Source organism: Sinocyclocheilus grahami, unplaced genomic scaffold (genome assembly GCF_001515645.1).
Source record: "Sinocyclocheilus grahami isolate Dianchi unplaced genomic scaffold, SAMN03320097.WGS_v1.1 scaffold47.1, whole genome shotgun sequence".
Taxonomy (NCBI): Eukaryota; Metazoa; Chordata; class Actinopteri; order Cypriniformes; family Cyprinidae; genus Sinocyclocheilus; species Sinocyclocheilus grahami.
In genome coordinates, this window is record NW_015505226.1 from 802,870 (window position 1) to 818,084 (window position 15,215).

At 33.7% G+C, this 15,215-nt stretch overlaps 1 protein-coding gene and 1 pseudogene across 1 annotated transcript; one reads left to right on the forward strand and one right to left on the reverse strand.

Annotated features, from left to right (window-relative positions):
- Positions 1 to 2,582: 2,582 nt before the first annotated feature.
- Positions 2,583 to 3,311, forward strand: LOC107582677 (mitochondrial import receptor subunit TOM6 homolog). The gene is made up of 3 exons (XM_016268595.1): positions 2,583 to 2,823; positions 2,952 to 3,078; positions 3,162 to 3,311. Exons 1-2 carry the CDS (start codon positions 2,729 to 2,731, stop codon positions 3,046 to 3,048), a joined length of 192 nt encoding a protein of 63 aa, XP_016124081.1. The 5' UTR covers positions 2,583 to 2,728; the 3' UTR covers positions 3,049 to 3,078; positions 3,162 to 3,311.
- A 3-nt stretch (positions 3,312 to 3,314) lies between these two features.
- LOC107582676 (rho guanine nucleotide exchange factor 19-like) lies at positions 3,315 to 9,859 on the reverse strand (annotated as a pseudogene).
- Positions 9,860 to 15,215: the final 5,356 nt, after the last annotated feature.

The following is a 15,215-nucleotide window of genomic DNA, read 5'->3' on the forward strand; positions in this document are numbered from 1 at the left end:
ACGATACTACTTTATTTCTGAATGACGCCTCCCAAATCCCTTTAGCTTTGAGTTTGATTGAGTCTTTTTCCAGAGCTTCAGGTCTCTGCCTGAATATCAACAAATGTGAGTTAATGTCAATCAAACGCTGTGATCTTCCCTCTATATGTAGCATTCCTGTGAAAGATCAAGTTACATACTTAGGAATTTTAATTAATAAAGACCAAAAAGCAAGATGTAATCTAAATTTCGACCCTCTAATAGTGAAAACCCAAAGAAAAGTTAACTCGTGGCTGCAGAGAGATTTATCAATAAGAGGAAGAATTTTACTCTCTAAAGCCGAAGGATTGTCTCGACTGACTTATGCTGCTCTTTCCTTGGAGGTTGATAAAGGAACATTAAAAAGAAATGACAGCATGTTAAACAATTTTGTTTGGAAAAACAAAATTCACTATATTAGGAAATCTGTAATAACGAACCCAACAAAACAGGGGGGACTGGATTTTGTAGATTTTACTACCTTAAATAATACTTTTAAAATTAATTGGCTTAAGAATTTCCTTAAAAATCCCTCCTCACTTTGGAATTTTATCCCAAATTATATTTTCTCTAAAGTTGGTGGCCTGAATTTCTTATTATTTTGTAATTATAATGTTTTAAAAATCCCAATCAAACTTTCTAATTTCCATAAGCAGATGCTCTTGGCCTGGTCCTTAATTTACAAACACAACTTTTCTCCGCACAGATATTATTTATGGAACAATAAGGATATTCTTTACAAGAATAAATCTCTTTTCTTTGACAACTGGTTCGAAAACAATCTTCTTTTAGTTGGACAGCTTTTTAATTCACAAGGCAGACTTTACAACTACTCTGATTTCTTACAGAAATATAATAATCCTGTATCTGCTGATGCATATGCTATTGTTTTCAATGCCTTTCCCTCTGGTGTGTCTTTTCTGTTGCAAGGTACTACACTTCCATGGCCATGCACTTACACTCTGAATTTATCTGACACAATGATCGGAAGTGTTTGCTTTTCTACAGATCAACAAAAAAATAACTATAAAATTAGAGCTCTTTTTCAGGGAGAGATAACAACTATTCCTTACATAATACCTTATTGGAATAGCATTGTGGAGAATATACCTTGGGAGAAAGTATGGACCTTGCCTCATAGATATCTGCTTACCAATAAAGTAAAAGAAATAACATTTAAGTTGATTCACAAATGTTACCCAACTAAAGTCTTTCTTAGGAAATATAAGTCAGACATTGAAGTGAGTTGCTGTTTTTGTCATTCTTCTGAAGAAGACTTCATTCATTTGTTTTGGCAATGCTCCTACACAGAAACATTTTGGTCAGACTTTTTAGTGTTTATTCAATCTTTTGTAAGTGACTTCTCTTTTTGTTTTAATGATGCTTTCTTTGGTTTGTTTGACAATTCAAAAGAGAACACTGGGAAATATTAAATCATTTATGTTTCCTGTTAGCTAAATTTCACATACATACATAAAAGTTTACTGGCTCTAAACCTCTCTTCTCCTTATTTAAAGTGGGCTTGAATAAGTATGTGGAAACTATCCAAAGTTCTGTTCATTTGAAAGCTATGAAAACAGTATCTTTATATTCGTCCTTTTTGTCTTCTTAAAATGTAATTTTATTACCTTGTTTTTTTGTGGTTGTTACCCTGGCAACAAATCTGTGTGTATATTCTGTTGTTTTTCTGTTTTTGTTTTAGTTTTTATCTTGTCTTTATTTATGATTTTGATAATTGTACTGCCTTAATGTTTTAATGTTTGTATTGTTTAATTTAAAAAAAATTATAAAAAATAAACGCTTTGGAGTCCCGATCTGAATCAAATGACTCGTGATACGCGATCCGATTGGAGCGCTTCGAAACAGTGATTCATTTCGCGACGCAATGGTTTAACTGATTCGGAGTAGGGATGGGCGATACCCCTTATTTTGTTTTCGATACGATACCGATATTTTTCAAGGCAGTATCGTCGATATTGATACCGATTCGATGCACTAAACTTTTAAATTATGAAATTTATTAAATTATTCAATTACTAAGAGTAAAATGGGTAATGAAAACCACTTAACTTTGTTTAAAATCCGATATGCTTCGGATCGATACGCCCATCCCTAATTCGGAGTTTCAAAAAGCTCCGTTGTGTTCTTTGCTCGCTTTCTCTATATAATTTATTCGTAGTTTGAATAACCGTGGACTAAGACGTTGGCCTACAACGTTTTTAATAAACTGTGATCACGCTAAATACAGTTTCCGTCGCATTAAAAACATTTCATAAAAATGTATGAAAATCGCACCCCATACAGGTAAATCGTGCAGTAATTCCCCTACAATACCTGCGTATTTTCGCCTTCTCGGAAAGCACTAGCGACTCTTTGGCGTAAAAATGTTCCTAAATCTCGCCCTTTCTTTGATTCGTCCTTTGGCCATTCCTCGCACAGCTTTAGAAATCGACGGTATCTGGTGGCAGCCATGTTTAAGTGTGTTTCACAACTGCACTGTGCTGAAAATCTGTAAGCCGTGGAGGGCCAAATGGTACGGCGTTTCAAAATTGATTCCTGATAAATGAAACCGCATGTCTCTCAATACGGTTTGGTCCAGTCGAGGATCCGTAGCGCGATATTGTTAACCTCGTGGTTTGCCGTAGCAATCTCAAGGAAATATCAAAGAGCTTCTGGCTTGCTCGCTAATACTTATATATTTACAAATAAAATGAGCGGAAAGAAAACAGAAGGACGGTCGGCTGGTGTCATGGGATGGATAAGCTCTGCTTGCCATTTCGCGGCGGACAGAAATGATTTTAGAAGGTTTGTTACCGTTTTAAACGACACGAACTGTACCTTTGCGTGCAACTCACAAACTCGAAATGACGTTCAGATGTATAGTTTTAAATATTTGCCACCATGTGACCATCTCCTTTGTTTTATTGTTCTAGGAATCTCCTTGTGAACCTGGGTTTATTTGCAGCGGGTGTTTGGGTGGCAAGAAACCTTTCAGACTTTGACTTGATGTCTCCTCAGCCAATCACGTAGTTCCCGATCAACAAAAAAAGACTTTAACAGGTGAAATAACAAATCTTGGAAGCATTGTTCACCCCTAACCATCTAAAACAGATCTGATACTTTATTTTGTCTTTTCATCATAGGTGAAATGGAAGACATTTTCAACGATGGTCTTGAACAAGCCCATTCAACTCCGAAGGGAATAAATCCCAGCAACTGGGTGGCTTCAAATGTAAATTTCTTTCTGTACATTCATTGTGTTTTGTTGAAATAAAGCTCACGTTGAAACGGTTGCGTACAGCCTTTTATTTAATATACATATTAATATCGAAACAATATTCAAAACAATGAAAAGGTCCAGTATAATTAGTATTTTAGAGCACTTCATGGTGCCCATTTCTTTAAGAGCATACTTTGTTGCATTTCCACATTTCCTGTCTACTATTTTGAAGAGAAGACTTTGATCCAGGTCTCTTTTTCTAATCTGAGAACACAATTATTCCCATTTTAGAATTTACCTTAAATAAGAATTTTTACATTTTCAAATCAAAATGCTCCCTCCGGATGAATACTTCCACTATGCAATATATTGTATTGCCAAGACAAGAAAGTTACCTCGTTGGTGCAGCCAGTATCAGGGCAGTGGAAGATCTATTGTGGTTCTTAGTCAGATGGAGCAGGAGGGATTCAGGAGGTAATCCCAAAATTGTTTTGATTTCCTCTACACCCACATTATCAGGAAATAGTGCATGGTCCTGCACAACAAACCAGTGTCCACCAAGTGGAGTATGAAAAAAAAAAAAAATTAATACCAAAACTAAGTAATTGTAAATCTTAAAAATGAGAGGGTCAGTAAAATAGAGATCGTCTAGCAGACCATACCTTTTAACAGAGAGGAGCAAAAGATCATTGAAAAGGTGTATGTACACATCTTTGCGAGACACTAGAGACTTTGTGACTGCCACCAACAATTAGATGCTTGAAAGTTCCCCCTTGAATCAAATGACGCGCTCTGGTGATTAATGGAATGGACTAATTGAGAACAGAAAGATAGTGGTTTAAAATGACAAACAAAAAAAAACCAGGAATTACATTAAGATATTTTATACCTTAACATTTCCAAAGTCCACTAACTTGTCCAAACAAACAAGCAGCTCTGTCCTCTTCATTTGTTGGACACTTCGGTCACACTCTTACACAATCTATACATTTAGATGCATTAATTTGTAAGGTAACATGATTTACATGTAATATTGAGTAAGTAATAAATTAGTATCTAATTCTGATATTTATTCATTATATGGGAGGCATTTATTATTTTGAAAGCAAAAGCATGATATAGCCTACCTTACGTACAGCTTCAATGGCTTCCTTCAGATTAGGGACATTAGAACAAACATTTAGCTCGCTTGAGGATGTTCTAAACAAAATGTTCACGTTCACTAAACAATGGTAACAGGATGCTCTCTGGAGAGTCTGCACATCTCTCTGTTTTGTATAAATGAAAGCCAACCTCAAGTAAGAGTGTCATTCTTGTGATCCTCTGGAAGGGAAGAATCAGAAAAGTCTCTGCCATTGTGGATCTTTTTCTAGTTTCTTCAGGATCAGTGCATTTTCTTATTTCCCTGCCTGGTGGGGGGGTGTAAGATCATAATCAGAATGCTAGCATGCCATTAAATTTATATGTTCAATATGGATGATACATGAAAACAGAACAAACAGCAGCTGAGCGATGAGAGCCTCCTGGTACATCATGTTGGTGATATATGGCATGTAGACTTCTTGGAAACCTTGCTGGTGATTCAAAACAATATCACCAACCTGTGACATTACCACATACTGCCCAAGATGGGACTCCATTGTCCTGCAGAAATCAGAATTAACCAAAATAAAATATTATATATAGTCATCAAGACTGCATTAGTAAAAACAGTAATATTATCATTTTAAATAACTGATTCCCGTTTAAATGCTTTTATACATTTAAATGTAATTTATTCTAGTGATGACAAAGCTAAATATTCAGCAGCTGTTATTTCAGTCTTCAGTGTCTCATTCTAAAATGATGATTTGGTGTTCAAGAAACATTAACTATTATTATCAATGTTAATAATTTTGTGAAAACCATGATACATGTTTTTTCAGGCTTCTTTGATTAATAGAAAGAAGTTTAAAACTTACAGCATTTATTTGAAATAGAAATCTTTGGTAACGTTAAATAAATGTCTATACTGTCACTTTATCAGTTTAATACATCCTTGCTGAATAAACTTAACTAAACTTGTGAATGGTAGTTTATGTCTATAACTCTATAAATTAATATTTAATATTATATAAATGATATCTATAAATTAATAATAGTATAGTATAGTACATTCAAGTATCTATCCTTACCATTCACTGACTCTGCAGACATCCTTTAGGTTGGTGAACAGAACATGCTGCTGCACACGGGAGAGGATCTGTCGGAGTTCAGCTGAGCACTGAAACGCATTCAGTGCTACTATCAGACTCTTCTGATACGAGGCCTCTGACACAATCAGCTTAAACATGGCCTTGACCGAAAGCACAAAAAACAGAGGGATAAGTATTGAGGCATAACAGTAGGCATCAGACCAAGGTCACATTTTGCATGCAAGACTTGTTGGTGTTCTGCAAAACACACCTCCTGAAGCTGGATCTCATGCACACTGAGGGAGTTCAGCAGACTCTTTACTTGCGGTAGCTTCTGCCATAGAGCGTATGGCTTAGCCTGTAGTCCTGGTGGGCTCAACACAGAGGACGGGCTTAAAGCAGTGGGAGTTTTCAGACCAGGAAGACGCATAGATGTCACCAATTCTGAAAGTTCAGTGTGCTGTGCTCTGTGTAAATCCTTCTTCAAAGAATGCATCCAAAACTCCTGATATAAAGAGACCGCTAGGAAAACAAAATTGAGCAGACAAAAGGAATAGAACATGTATAAGCAAAACATGCATGTTTTTTTTTTGAACATCATATGAGATATATCAGGCTTTTATGGCTGATGGAAGATGAGATTGATAATGTAAATAAATTAGATCTTTATAACAGTATAGTAGACTACCTTCATATATCTCCCAATAATATGTCTTAGTAAGATATTTTAATGCTTAGTTTTATGATTAAAGTACTATAGTTTTAATTGTAGGGGGCAGAACATATAATCCAAAGCAATACAATGATAATTTAAACGTTCCTTAAAAGCCTGATATATCGGATCATACATTTTAACATGATTTTTCTATAAAAAAAGAATTATGGATAAATCAAGTAAACCTATGCTGCTTCAGTCCAGTAAGTCTTCATCTTAAAATATTACTAAAAATAAAAAGAAATTGTTTATTCTAGTTTACTTTATAAAAAAATCTTTAAAGCTTTCACAGCAAAAAGACATGTGTTCCAAGACCTGAAGGGGTGTGTTTTTGGAATTATACTAAAAGACATTTTACTTGCTAAAAATAAAAAAAAAGCATAAACTATCAACCAGACAACACAAGGCATGTAGTGGATTGTGTTCATCAGTTTGTTTGTTTTTAGCAAAATTTGGATTATAATAATTTAGAGGCCTTAGAAATGTGTGTATCAAATATAATACAATAGGCCTTATAAGGTTAAGCAAATTATCCTTTTCTTTTCAGTCTTCGATGGATGAAATGCGACCAGGCTAGAGTATCTGTTTGACCATTTGGTGAAATTCATCTGTAAACTTACAACTGTTGATGTACTCTTGATTCAAACTGGGCAACGTACGTTTCCTCTTGTGGAGAACAGACTTCGGTAGCATCTGCCCTGAAACAAGGAAAATGGTTTAAAAGAGACCGCTTCATTTCTGTGCAAAGGCTGATGAACATGAATGATTAGTTAACACTGGGTGCCTGAAATGTTTGTTTTTTTGTTTGATTTTATTTAAAAGGGACAATACACATTAATTAACATGAGTAAACAAGTCTACTATGCAAATGTGCCAGATTTAGTCATTCAGGTTAATTTTCATCTGCAGTCCTTGGCAGGTTGATGGTAAGAACCATAATCCACAAATACACAAAACAGAAACAAACATATTACAAAAACCAGAATACAATAAAGAAAAAAACTATAGAAAAAAAATCATAGCATTAATGTATAACTTTGAGGCCTCAGTGGTTAAATTATTCCTAATATATCTAAAATTTGCCAAATTAAATTAAATTAAATTTTAAGTTTATTTTAACTTGTTTTTTTTCTGTTTGACCATTTGGTGAAATTCATCTGTAAACTTACAACTGTTGATGTACTCTTGATTCAAACTGGGCAACGTACGTTTCCTCTTGTGGAGAACAGACTTCGGTAGCATCTGCCCTGAAACAAGGAAAATGGTTTAAAAGAGACCGCTTCATTTCTGTGCAAAGGCTGATGAACATGAATGATTAGTTAACACTGGGTGCCTGAAATGTTTGTTTTTTTGTTTGATTTTATTTAAAAGGGACAATACACATTAATTAACATGAGTAAACAAGTCTACTATGCAAATGTGCCAGATTTAGTCATTCAGGTTAATTTTCATCTGCAGTCCTTGGCAGGTTGATGGTAAGAACCATAATCCACAAATACACAAAACAGAAACAAACATATTACAAAAACCAGAATACAATAAAGAAAAAAACTATAGAAAAAAAATCATAGCATTAATGTATAACTTTGAGGCCTCAGTGGTTAAATTATTCCTAATATATCTAAAATTTGCCAAATTAAATTAAATTAAATTTTAAGTTTATTTTAACTTGTTTTTTTTAAATGCAAGTTGTGAATCAAGTATTATACCTAGATATTTATACTCTTGAACTACTGATAACCTTTTACCTGCAACTGTGACATCTGGATCGGGATCTCTATTTGCAGACTTTGAAAAAAAAAAAAAAAAAAAAACATACATACAGTTTTGCTAACATTAAGATGTAAACAGGAGTTTTTTAACCAATTTGTAATCTTAACCATTTCTGCTGATAATTCATCTGCCGCTAGTTTTAGCATGCAAGTATATAATTGTATCATCAGCATACATCTAACAATTTACAGCAGGTGCACAAACATCAGGCAAATGTGTGGAACTGTGGAACACACACTATTTATTCACTCATACACTTATTTATCTAACACACACACTCAGTCTACATTTCAATTTGCACATAATATACCTGTACATACAACTGTCTATTGTTATATACCTGTACATACAATTGTCGATTTGTATATTTTTATTCCTTAGTTACTTGTTCTATTTTTCTATTTTTTATTATCTGTGTTTTTGTTCTGTCACTGTCATTCTGTTACACTGTGGAGCTTCTGTCATGAAAACAAATTCCTCGTATGTGTAAACATACCTGGCAATAAAAACTCATTCTGATTCTGATTCAAATCATTAATATACAAACTGAATAACAGAGGACCTAATATTGATCCTTGAGGTACACCAACTGAATTAATAAGTGACTGTGAGATTTTATTATCTACTCGAACACACTGTTGTCTATCCGTTAAATATGATTTTATCCATTTAATTACTCTTGTTGAGAAATTATAATTGAACAACTTTTTAATTAAAATCTCATGATTTACTGTGTCAAATGCTTTCCTTAAATCCAGAAAAACAGCTCCCACCACACCACCTTTATCTAATTTTGCTTTAATATTTTCCAAAGGAAGACAATTTGTGGTTTCTGTTGAATTGTACTTTCGAAAACCAAACTGCATCGGATGCAATGAAAATGATGTGTTATTCAAATGTAATATTATCTGTTCGGAGATCCATTTTTCTGCAATTTTTGAAACTGCGGGGAGAATACTAATGGGTCTATAATTACTAATTGACATATTATCTCCCGATTTAAACACAGGTGTAATAACTGCAGTTTTCCAAGCACTTGGAAACACTCCATTCATAGACCAATTTGTAATTTTTAAAATTGGAGGAATAAGTGCCTCTTTATAAGTTGAACTATTAAGAGAAGTAATAATCATGTGTATTTTGGTATTTGTCAATTCTTTAAAAGTCAAAATTGAGGACCAATTAGATTGGTGATTTGCTGTGTAAAAGCAGTATATTGACTGCGAAAATTCAAATTCAAATTCAGTATTGAGCAATGTGCTTTAAAATGTAATGTTTATACTTCACAAAAACACATTTTCACCTCACTCTTCTCACAGTGCATGTCAGAAGATTTCAGACTGGAGCTCTCCAGAGAGAAGAGGGAGGACACAGGCAGAGAAAACCCCATAAAGTTCCAAAACTGAAAGTTTGCAACAGATCTAAGAGCTTCAGCCAACCCTTCAGATGTGCGAAGAAAAAGAGAGATCAAAATGAAATTTAGCACACCATCTAAAACCTTTTAAAAAAAGATGCATTACAAGTCTTGAACCTTACTGTGAGATAGGCGGTTAAAAGGAAGTAAAACAACAGGATAGGAATAGTTATGATACCAGGCCACGTTAGAACATAGGAATAACGAACACATTTAACATTTATTATTCATTTTGTTTTATTACATACCAGTAAAGTCCACCAGACGCTTCACAGTCCTCTATATTTGTTTTAAGGCTGTGTTCATCCAGCCCGGGGAGATCAGTGTCTCTGTCGGCCCAAATTCTCTCATCCTCCATGACACGAGCCATACGAATGCGGTCAACTTTCTCGCGGCTTATCAACATTTAAGAGTTCTAATGCTCAATACTGAATTTGAATTTTAAAAAAATTGCATTTCCGCAGGCAATATATTGCTTTTACACAGCAAGTCACCAGTCTAATTGATTCGGAAGAGCGTCCTCACCTGTCCAATTACGCCCAACCAATTTTAATGCATTTGATTGTGCGTTGCTTTGACGAAGATTACTTTGTTATTGGCTGAACCTAATGTCTGTGTCTTATCACGTCACATTTTTTTCATTTAAAGGGGTCATATGATGCTGCTAAAAAGAACATTATTTGGTGTATTTGGTGTAATGAAATGTATTTATGCGGTTTAAGGTTAAAAAACACATTCTTTTCCACATACTGTACATTATTGTTTCTCCTCTATGCCCCGCCTTGTCTGCTTTTGGGACATTCTACCAGAAGTGTACATTATATGTCCTTGACTTGTTACAGTGAATAAAAAGTATTACATCCAAAAAATGTCTAAAACTGACTGATGGTTGATTTCTGTGAGTTGTTCTGTAAAGGAATATGTCATTCATTAGGTTCTCAGATATTTTTTAATTTATTAAAAACACTTTTGAAAATTACAAATCCTGTCCTTGTCCTCAGCCAAATTGGACCTACAGCTTTCATAGTTTTGTTATGCTAAAAACTGTTATTTAGGAAAAAAACTCCATCAATAACAAGTTTAAGTTGTTATCATTCACATCAACTGATTAAAAACATGAAATTATACATAAATTCTACAAATAAATACTATTTTACAACTGTCCCCATGTTTTCGGTCAGTCCTGTCACGTTTACATAAAACTCAACATAAAATGTGTGTAATGCGCCTTTAAAGGTATGACTCAAAGGAAGTGACATCATTTGACTGAGGTGAAGCTGAAACTGATCAGGGGTGAGTTCTGTCAGTGAATTGTATGATTTTAAGCTTGTTTTTGTATGTTTTTTTTTGAGGAGGACGAGCTAAAGGGTCAGGCCCTGTCACGGTATAAATAGACATTACACTGTAAATCTGAAGCTTTCTATGCTCATCAACAATTTGTTTTAATTTGATCCCTCTTTTACCTAGGCCTATGTAGCATTGCACTTTGTATATTAATTATATTTCAATACATATGAAGAGTTTATTTGCAAAAACAGATTAGTCAAACTTTAGTTGGGTTATTTTGATTAGGTTAAAAAATAACTAATAATTACAGCTAACTAACACAATAAAACACAATTAAAACATGATTACATAATAAAAAACATGATTTTTGAAAATTAAAATATACTGAGTTATCTGTTTTTACAAATAAACTCTTCATATATAGATGTAATTGTCATCTATATAAGCTTTGAGTAATGATGACTGTGATTATTTCAATTCATACAGATACCATGGTAATATCTACATTATTACCTAGGAAATTACATGCAATTTCCGTTATTACCATGTAATTTCCTAAGTAATAATGCAGATATTACCATTGTATTGCCCTGTTATTACTGAGCCGTAATATTATGTGGTACCACAGTTACTTTTCTTTGTGCTATTCAGTTAAATGTCTATACATTTGCTATCATAGTAAAATATACTTGATATATTATGAAGTTAGATTTATATTTATTACACCCGCGTACGCGTAGCACAACACAGGGTTATTGTTTTCACTCCTGTCTGAGTTTGTGCCATTCAAGTTGGTAATTGTTATTGTTAAATTAATTTTAACATAGTAGTAGTACCATTGAATTTTTGTTTTCACTCCTGTCTGTGTTTGTGCCATTGTGCAATTCTAGTTGTTTATTTTTATTGTATCTGGCCATGTTATTGTGAAATGTAATTTTAATAAATTGTTAAATGAAATATCTTTTTATATTGAAATAAAATAAAATTAGTTTATTAATTTGTCGGTCATATTCTAATGAATTAGGCCCTTATTATATGTCCTTGGCTGAACTTTACCATAGTCTAATATTACATTAACATTAAAAGAATAATTTAAAATAGGAATGCTTATCAAAACTTAAATAAAGAACACAAAACATAACTTTTTCTGCATCAACGAAATCCATAAAGTCAGTCCTGTCACAGCACCGTCAGTCCTGTCACGCCTCGGTCAGTCCTGTCACACAGGAAATTATGTTATAAAAATGTAATATTTGAGGAAATATTGATGAATTAATCTCTGTAACTGTGTAGATGAAGGTTGGAGTATATATCCCCTACTATATACAATCAGGGACATGTGACCAATAAGAAAATGCTATTTGTATCAAAGAAATTCATCAGGAAACCATTCTAACATATACAAATTGGTCTGTGACAGGGCCTGACATTTTAGGGGTGAAATGCGTATAAAAAAAGTATTTATTTCAATCATGAAAACATGCTGAGATGGCATGATATGTGTTTCATATAGATTAACATGTCCTCCATATGACTCAACGTTCAGATTTAAGAATAAGATACTTTTTTCACCCAAGATTTTTACAAGTGGAAATGTACGTTTCTGGTAGAATGTCCCTTTTAGAAAGCTCATGGGTCTGAAAAGCGAGGTGTGCTGTGATTGGCCAGCTACCCAGTGCATTGTGATTGGCCGAATACCTAAAGCGTGTGACGGAAATGTTATAGGCCTTACCATATTGTGATGATGCCCTGTCAGGCCGGAGCGACGAGACAAAAACATTAAAACCCATTATAAACGAGGTATTTGTTGCATCTTTTTACGCATTGCATCGCGCCGCGTAAACATAAAACCATTTGTGATCAGAGAAATTACAAACAAGCGCTACTCTACACTGCTCAAAACTTGCGTTTGAATAGTCAGTGGCAAATTCTTTATATATAAAAAACTTACTTAGTCTGTGAGTCAGAACAGCAGGCATTGTAGTCTACTCTACCAGGATCAGGAAACAGTCCTCCATAAAATGTGCTGCACACATCTGAATATTTTGGTTGAACTGTTCTGGAACAGTGTTGTAAATACAACTTAAACACTGATTTTCTAGTCGTGTCTTCTTTTGGAAGGCCAAACAAAGTAATTTCGCTTTTACAACTAAACACAGCGAAACGGCGGCCTTGAGTGAGCGGCGGCCGGCGGATTCGACGAAGGAGCGGCCAGTCGACTTGTGGCAACCACATGTGACGACCCCGGGCTGAACTCCGCTTCGTCCACGGTGAAAGCCGATCCGGCGATCCACAGCGTGAAGTTGATGTATTTCCTCAGTGACCAGCACGGATCAGCTCCGAATGTTTACAGATAACAAAATCATCACATTACCCACTGTATACATTTTTTTTGTAAGATGTAAATGAAAAAGTTTATTTAAATACGTTTGACAAAATACAATTTCAGTCTTTCTACTTCGAAATTGCACTTTTAATTCAATACGTTACTTGCGGTCTCTATGTATTAATAAGAACAAACGAATGAAGAATCTGCATGTAAGATGTAAAAATAAAACGTATGTTTCATTTTCTTAATAATACATAATTAAAATATTTCTTAATATATATTTTTGCTTTTAGGGTAACATTTAACACTTCAGTCAGAGATACACCCTATTATTATGAAAGATGAATGACACTGTTAATTGTAAGTAATTTAAGTAGACTTAATAGGCATTTTAGCATTATAAGATTTTCCACAACTGACAAATCTGTCCAATTTATCTAATAAACATTAAAACATATAAAGCATTATGCTTATGCGTGTCACATTATTGCAATCAACTATTTACAATTAATACTAAAAAAAAAAAACAGCTGCACATTTGAAATATAAGAATCACTTTTTTCCCTTTTATTTGGTTTTAAACTGTATACAAGATGATACTGAGTTTCTCAAATAGATTGAACTGATATATGACCCAGAGATTACAAAATAACAAGAATGTAGACATGACAAAAGATCACAGACAGCTGGAAAGGGAACATCATGGCTTTACACCAAAATCAAGCGTTTAGACAAGGAACAACAAATAAGAGAATAACACAGACTTCCCAAAACAACGTAGTGGTAGACGGGCAAAAACAAAAAAACAAAACCTTCCTGTAGATTACTTTGTCAGCACCAGCTTTTTCCTGTCCGTTTTCATTTAAATCAAAAACACAATGTAAAACACTACATTCACAGCCACAACATCATGAATCTGATAAAAAGAGATACTACTGATAATAAAAGGACAACAAATAAGAGAATAACACAGACTTCCCAAAACAACGTAGTGGTAGACGGGCAAAAACAAAAAAACCTTCCTGTAGATTACTTTGTCAGCACCAGCTTTTTCCTGTCCGTTTTCATTTAAATCAAAAACACAATGTAAAACACTACATTCACAGCCACAACATCATGAATCTGATAAAAAGAGATACTACTGATAATAAAAGTGTTATAACTTCCCCTTTAGATTTGTTTTATATCATTACCAAAAGCCTGACAATATTGTTCAAGGATGGACTATGAACACATATAGGTAATGGTAAGTCTATTCTTTAATAATTTCCAAAGGCAACCTATTGAAAACATGTCAAGTTATACAGGATTGGCAACTATCAAATAAAATAATTAAAGAGAAAACGACCTCAGCTTGAACATTATTGCCAATTCAAATAGGAAAAAGGACTCTGAAATGGGTGCTTTACCAGTTTACTATCTGCTCCTATTGCCACATTTATACAAAATAAATTTAGTAAGATGCTTCAGAAGTTTCGGTTTAAGATAAGTAAACATCAGGCATGTAAATAAATTGAGATGTAAAACCATGCAGTTGTTGGAAGATTGGAAACAGGTATATTTCTGCCACAAGAAGAATTTTATTATTGAGCCCCACCACCTGTAATTATTTATAATCCTTTAAAATGTCTGACAGTTTATCAAATTTATTCAAACCAAACCAATAAAATCAACAATTCATTACGAACTATTGAGGCAACATGCAAAACTTAAAAAAAAAAAAAAAAAAAAACTGCACAGACATTGAACAATCTTATAATCTTTTATGACTCCATTAGTGCTTTAGGTCACAATTCTCATTATACGAGATCTGTACAGCAAAGATTGCATTATTTTGTTTAATATGTGAAAATACAGTATATCATCTTTTTCTCAAAACACCTATGAAATTAAGCGCTTTAGGTCTAAAATATACAAAAAATGCTTCCGTTTTGAAAGCTTTTCTGTTAATAAATTACAGGTTACAGTTTCAATTCATGCACCATTAAATGGGCGTACATACAGACAAAGTTTCTCTTTCGGTTTTCAACAACCTCGATACACCCATATCAAATAAAGAATCAATCATCTGCGTTTTAACTACGGAAGCCACATTAGAAAAAAAACATGCTTTAGTAAATCATAATTATGATATTACAAAAAACGCATAATTACTACATATAAAGACTTGACATAAAAAGTAATGATTATGACAGAAAAACCCAAGTATGGCATAACAATTCGACTTTTCAGGTCATAATGAAATTTTGTCTCATATTTCGGCTTAGTATAACCATTTTGACGTA

What these genes read in the sequence shown, in the direction of transcription:
- LOC107582677 (XM_016268595.1), top strand. Translation starts at nt 2,729, where the DNA reads ATGAGCGGAAAGAAAACAGAAGGACGGTCGGCTGGTGTCATGGGATGG. An exon ending in GACAGAAATGATTTTAGAAG is followed by an intron (nt 2,824 to 2,951) that starts GTTTGTTACCGT and finishes TTATTGTTCTAG; the next exon opens with GAATCTCCTTGTGAACCTGG.